The sequence below is a fragment of the Engystomops pustulosus genome, chromosome 6, assembly GCF_040894005.1.
Source record: "Engystomops pustulosus chromosome 6, aEngPut4.maternal, whole genome shotgun sequence".
In the NCBI taxonomy this organism is placed as follows: domain Eukaryota; kingdom Metazoa; phylum Chordata; class Amphibia; order Anura; family Leptodactylidae; genus Engystomops; species Engystomops pustulosus.
Window position 1 is genome coordinate 16,196,869 of NC_092416.1, and position 7,144 is coordinate 16,204,012.

The window sequence follows — 7,144 nt, forward strand, 5'->3', positions numbered from 1 at the left end:
ACAGCCCCTCTATTTTATATACAGCCCCCCCTTCTATTTTATATACAGCCCCTCTATTTTATATACAGCCCCCCCTTCTATTTTATATACAGCCCCCTCTATTTTATATACAGCCCCCCCTTCTATTTTATATACAGCCCCTCTATTTTATATACAGCCCCCCCTTCTATTTTATATACAGCCCCCTCTATTTTATATACAGCCCCCCCTTCTATTTTATATACAGCCCCTCTATTTTATATACAGCCCCCCTCCTTCTATTTTATATACAGCCCCCCCTTCTATTTTATATACAGCCCCCTCTATTTTATATACAGCCCCCCCTTCTATTTTATATACAGCCCCTCTATTTTATATACAGCCCCCCTCCTTCTATTTTATATACAGCCCCCCCTTCTATTTTATATACAGCCCCCCCTCTATTTTATATACAGCCCCTCTATTTTATATACAGCCCCCCTTCTATTTTAAACATTGCACAGTAGTTCCAAATAAATGTATTACTTGTATAATCCTCTGTTGATACTGTCGTAGTCGGCCGTATAAAGGACGGTGATGAGGGTCACTACATGAATATCATGAACTCATTCATAGAATTGAGTGAATGCAACAAACTCTACAAAGGAAATGATTATCGACCCTCAAAGGAATAAATCAGCATCAAGACTGGTCTTCATCAAGGGCCAAGCTGTCTAACAAGTCAGCACCTACAAGTACCTGGGGGTCATCATCAACGACAAACTGGACTGGGCAGGAAACTATAAGCTGGCGGATAAGAAAGAAACATTGAGAATGTATTTCCTTAGGAGCCTCAAATCATTCAATGTATGCAACAAGATGCTAAAAATGTTCCTCGATTGCAAGCGTCATTTTCTTTGCTGTCACCTGCTGGGGAAGGGGAGGGGGCTCCTATTGCCCCATGACGTATTACCTGTTATTTTTTTATTTTTAAACTGTGTTTAATTGTGTTTCATGTGTTCATCATTTTCCCCGATCACAACGTGTACAAAACAATTTGGATCAATAAAGTTTTATTGTATTGTATTGAGCTGAAGTTACATACACATCATTCATCTAGAGGATGTGTATATAATATACAGGCGGTCCCCTACTTAAGAACACTCGACTTACAGACGACCCCTAGTTACAAACGCACCACTGGATATTGGTAATTTACTGCACTTTAGTCCTAAGCTACAATAATAAGCTGTAACAGTCATTAAATGTGTCTGTAATGAAGACTTATTATTAATACTGGTTCTTATCACAATCCAACATTTTTAAAATCCAATTGTCACAGAGACCAAAAAAATTCTGGCTGGGATTATAATGATAAAATACACAGTTCCGACTTACATACAAATTCAACTTAAGAACAAACTTACAGACCCTATCTTGTATGTAACCCGGGGACTGCCTATACTTAATATTGGGGGCTTTGTTAGGGGGGATAGCATTGTGTATATTTCCAACACTCCACAGTGAGTTTTGGGTGCAGCCAGGAGGTGACCTCCTCTTTTTCAATCTAGATAATATAGATAGATTATCGGGTGTCACATATTTAATTCTTTATCCATAGAGGGCGCTGTGTCCAAAACAGGGAAGGCTTGTGCTATGGATGAAGCTAGATAGCATCGGCCTGATGGCTATAGCAGTATATGAGTGATATGTATCATTATTATACATCACACAGCGATAGGAACAATCACAGACACATCAATACTGCAACCAACTTGTGGGTGGATGGAGACAGGAGGTGCGGTCACATCTATATATGGGAGGCACAGCAGTTATACCTCCAAACTCTTGGGCTAGAAAAAAGGGGCAAAAGTCCCTCCCCCTTTTTCCTAAACCATGACCCGTGCCCTCACCCCAAGCATAAAATAATATGGATCTTAATGGCCCCCACATGGTATGATGCCAAACCTAAGGAACCAAGTAAAACCCTCCCAATGCAGCTCAGCCACATATGATGCCCCCTGTTTAATTTTATCCTCCTTTTTCATTTGATCCCAAACTTTTATTTATCTTCCCAAACTTATAATGCCCGACCTTCTGTGCTCCTGATCCCTCCCCTCCTCACATTGTGGCCACTCCCCTCTGTGTTCTCACATTGTGGCCACTCTCCTCTGTGTTCTCACATTGTGGCCACTCCCCTCTGTGTTCTCACATTGTGGCCACTCCCCTCTGTGTTCTCACATTGTGGCCACTCCCCTCTGTGTTCTCACATTGTGGCCACTCCCCTCTGTGTTCTCACATTGTGGCCACTCCCCTCTGTGTCCTCACATTGTGGTCACCCCCCTCTGTGTCCTCACATTGTGGTCACTCCCCTCTGTGTCCTCACATTGTGGTCACTCCCCTCTGTGTCCTCACATTGTAGCCCCCCTCTCCAACAATGTGGCTCCTCACTTCCTCCTCTTCCCATTGTGGCCTCCTGTTCTCCATCCTCCCCATATTGTGACCCCCTGACCACCATCCTCCTCATATTGTGGCCTCCTGTCCTCCATCCCTCTTATATTGTGGCCTCCTGTCCTCCATCCCTCTTATATTGTGGCCTCCTGTCCTCCATCCCTCTTTTATTGTGGCCCCCTGTCCTCCATCCCTCTTATATTGTGGCCTCCTGTCCTCCATCCCTCTTATATTGTGGCCCCCTGTCCTCCATCCCTCTTATATTGTGGCCTCCTGTCCTCCATCCCTCTTATATTGTGACTCCTATCCTCCACCTATTGCTGGGTATTAAACAAAAAAAAAACCTGTTACCTTCCTTTCCCTTGTTCCCCACAGCAGTCTCTGCAGATGACTAGGAGAAAGGGGCGGGGCCAGCCTAGGGGAGGAGCTACCATCCAACACACGTTTGCTAAAGAGAAGAAGCTGACCAGTAGCAGGAAGCTGATCTCTCCGCTTGCCTCTGATGCCTGGACTGCTCTGCAGCTGTAATGTACAGGATCAGGAGGAGGTGGGACAAAGCGGGTCAGGGTGGGTTAGTGGTGAAAAACCGAGACTGTCCCACCAAATTCAGGACAGTTGGGAGCTATAAGGGAGGGTAGATGGAGACACAAGGTGAGAGAGCAGTGCTCCTGAACAGGAGGGTTTTCAGGTTATGTTTGAAGGTTTGGAAAGTGGGGGACAGTCTGACACATTTTGGTAGAGAATTCCATAGTATGGGGGAAGCGCGGGTGAAGTCCTGGAGATAGTTTTGAGAAGAGCGGATGGTAATAGAGTTAAGCTGAAGGTCCTGTGAGGAATGTAGATTACACGTGTGTATTGGCTGATTATTTCAGAGATATATGGAGGGGACATGTTGTGGACGGCTTTATAAGTCATGGATCACATCATAAACTGAATTCTCTGTGTAATAGGAAACGGGTTGAGAGCCTGGCAGAGAGGAGAGGCAAGGGGATAAATACATAACTAAATTGCCCACAGTATTAAAGTTCAGATCTTTATGCCCCCCTCATCCTCCCCTCCACGTCTCGGATGAATATGTAAACGACTACAATCCTGGCTAATGTTTACTGAAGAAACTACAAGCCCCGGGGCAGAACGTGTGACTGCGGTGGATGAGGAGCGGAGGACATGAAGCTGCTTGGGTTATTCCTTGTTCTGACAATATTTTGGGGACAAGGTGAGTGTAGTGCTGCAGGGCTGGGCTACAGAAAGTTTAAAATGTACAACTTTATAACCTAAGAGCATCAGAGAAGGTAAAGATAAAAACCTCTCTATGCCTAAGACCATCTAAGACCATCAGAGAAGGTCGAGCACCAGGAGATTTACAATTAACCAGTTCTGTACAAATAGAGGACCCTGGCACACCTGGAGAGAGCCAAAAGTGTAAGGGAATCGCTATATGATTATGGGGTAAAACAGAGGAAATCAGGACTACGACTGGTCCAGTCCCAATGTTCTTGGGAGCTAAATGTTTCCATATCTGGGATGGACGATGTCTTTTGTTCCGTGTCCAGGTTCTTCCCTCTCGTGTACCGTCTGTCTGGTTCAAGGTGCGACATTCTGCACTGGGAACAATGTCACCTGCCCTCCCGGAAGAGTCTGCGCCTCCACATACACCGTCAATATGGAAGGTGAGTTGTGATCTTATCTATGAGCTGCGATACACAGGAGCAGTAAGATAGTAGTGACAGTAGGTGGTATTTATATGTTTAGTGACAGTAGTCGGGATCTGATATATACGAGTAAGAGCTATAAGGAAATCATCTTAATACCTGTAGCAGTGTAGTGGATAGTGTTAAGATTCATAGTAGATTTCTTGATGATAACAATTGCATAGTGTTAGGAATTATAGGAGATAATAATAAATAAGTAGTGGAATTAACCTAACCGATTGTAACACATAATATTGGGAGTAGTAGTATATTTGCATAAAAGTAGTAGAAGAACTATTGATAGTGGTACACAAAAAGTAGTCAGAGCTGGATTTATAGGACAGGCTGCTGGGGCTCGTGCCCCAGAGCCCCCACCACTTTGCTCTATTTGTGAGAGGAGGAGAGAGGAGTGGCGTAGTAAAAGGAGTAGTCAGTACTACTGCCACGTCAACTGTGCCAGCTAGACCAACAACTAGGCTAAAATGTAAGTAGAAGAAAGTTAAGAATATTAATGATAATTTAAAATAGTAAAGTATATCACTGTCGGGACTACATTCAGTGGAGGGGCCCCACCAGATTTTGCACCCAGGGGCCTCCCCCTACATTCTTCCGGCCTAGGTGGTATTTGTAGTCACAACAACATCAAAGATGGTAGTAGTGATAGAATCATTGGTAGGAGAATTATTAGAGTACTAGTAGTATACAGCAACTACAGTGCCTCCATACTACTATACAGATTGTCCCCTACTTAAGGACACTCAACTTACAGACCACCCCTAGTTACAGACAGACCTCTCTGCCCACTGTGACCTCTGGGGAAGCTCTCTGGATGTTACCTTAGTCCCAGACTGCAATGATCACCTGTAAGATGTCTGTACTGAAGCTTTATTGATAATCTTTGGTCCCATTACAGCAAAAAAATGTAAAATACAAAATACAAATTCAACTTAAGAACAAACTTAATGAACCTATCATGTATGTAGCCCTGGGACTACCTGTAATAGATTAATATAAGCAGTAATCTAGTAGTAGTAGTAATAGTCCTAAAGTAGTTAGGGGTAGTAAAAACCATAGTTGTAGAAGAAAGAGGAGTAGTAGTGGAGGAGTAGTACATATGTGATTGTATTGTGAACAATAGTAGCTGTGATTGTAGTAGTAATATCAGTAGCAGTACTAATGTAGAGATTATGTTGGTGCTAGTAGTAACGGAGGTTGTTCTAGAACTATTGTACTAGGAGGAGTATGATGACATAAAAATTTTTTGGGTTAATGGGTAAAGTAATAGGGGGTCAGTATAGAAATTCTGATGGTAACAGTAGTAGTAGTGAGGGTGTTGGCAGTATAGAATTACCAAGTGATAAACACATTTCGTAGATTAATTGATTTGTTTGCTGTTTTAATAGATGGAATAAAGAAAAATGAATTTTTCGGGCGATCCTGTGTCCCCGAGAACCAGTGTCAGGGACCTGGGAGCTTCAGTACTCACAACACCACATCCAAAAAAGGCTTCTCGTGCTGTTACACTGATAACTGCACTCCTCCTGCGCCAGTGTGTAAGTGCCATTCAGAATATAACCATATACTACACCCATAGTAAGAATAAGCATAACCTAAATAAAGGGGAACACATCTTCTCTATTGCAGTATCATCTGTCAACAACACACAGAATGGCCATACCTGTCCAACCTGTACTGAAGATGGTGTAGACTGGTGTGACGCGGGACGGACTATGAGTTGTACCGGAGACGAGACAATGTGCATTCTACAATATACTAATATGTCAGGTATGAATTAAAGTCACAGTAGTAACCAGAGCCACCGTCCAAATGTTGGCTTTGCTCTTGGATCCTGAAGTCCTCTATGGATCATCCCTTTCCTCCCACTGTCCGGGTTGCTGTCATACTCCTATGTCCGATGTTCTTTCTAATAGTTGATGGCACCAGATGTGTTATTAAGACCTTAGACATTGTCCAAGTCATTATTAAAAGGTAACAAGTCCAAGTAACTATTAAGAAGACATCTCCTTCCCATTTAGGTGGGCCGACCCAGGGTAGACCAATGACAACCTGACCTACTAACGACTTCTGATCTTTTGATCGGTTGAGGTAACAGAAAATCTGGTCATGATGCCCGGTTAGGTCATGTTCCAGTCCTACGAACTAGAGTAACCTTAGGTCTACAATTCTACCAATAGATTTGTCTTGAAAATTGTTTGAGGGACATCCAGTTTTATCATCTACAATTCTCTTAATTTAGGATAAGCGGGACCCAAGGAGGTCTCCATAACAGTTGAGACTTCAGTTGACTTATTCTTGGTCACTTTCTTTTCCTCAGGAACTATCTCCAGAGACTCTGTTCTTCGTGGTTGTGCTACTCCGACTATTTGCAATATCGGCAACCAGTCTCTGATCACCGGTGGTCTCAGCGTTCAGGTTCAGATTTCTTGCACTGGAGGAGGTGGTGGCCTTCATCGTGGTTTCTGTGGACACCTCCTTCTTGGACTGATTTCATGGATTATCTTATCGATCTTTTGAACAATGGATGGCAACAAACCTGTCTTGAAATTTGTTTTTTTTTCTACTGTGTGTACTGAAGTTTTGTCTTATTTGAAGTCCTGTATCAAAGTGAACCAGTGTGGTGTGTATAAATGATCCTCAAAGAGATATAAGTTGGTTCAAATAGTAGATACAAAGTTTATTGAAGACACCATTAAAAACATTTAAAACTGCATGAAGGTATTCATGCACACAAAGGGAATGGTTATGATGCAACCAAAAAGCCCTCCACATTGCCCCCTAGGCATAAGAATGCAGTCAAATCACAGAAATTCATATGTAAATATTAATGGCTGGAAGAAAGCAGGTAGCTATTCAAATACCAGTCGGTAGTAAAGGCACAAATAGCCGATCAGTACATAAACCATTACATGCTAGCGCCAAAGCCAGATATTACCCAATTGGGACTGCATTCGGGGGGGGGGGGGGGGGTGGCTGCGAGCCCCACGCGTATCGCCACTATGTGTGGCTTCCTCAGGGGTAATTAA

The 7,144-nt window shown here is 43.1% G+C and overlaps 1 protein-coding gene across 1 annotated transcript; it reads left to right on the plus strand.

The window, feature by feature from the left end:
- The first annotated feature begins 3,326 nt into the window (after window positions 1-3,326).
- Window positions 3,327-6,850, plus strand: LOC140065511 (phospholipase A2 inhibitor gamma subunit B-like). The gene is made up of 5 exons (XM_072113106.1): window positions 3,327-3,625; window positions 3,963-4,079; window positions 5,504-5,653; window positions 5,745-5,885; window positions 6,436-6,850. The coding sequence occupies exons 1-5, from the start codon at window positions 3,577-3,579 to the stop codon at window positions 6,633-6,635; spliced, it is 657 nt and encodes a 218-aa protein (XP_071969207.1). The 5' UTR covers window positions 3,327-3,576; the 3' UTR covers window positions 6,636-6,850.
- The last annotated feature ends 294 nt before the right edge of the window (window positions 6,851-7,144 follow it).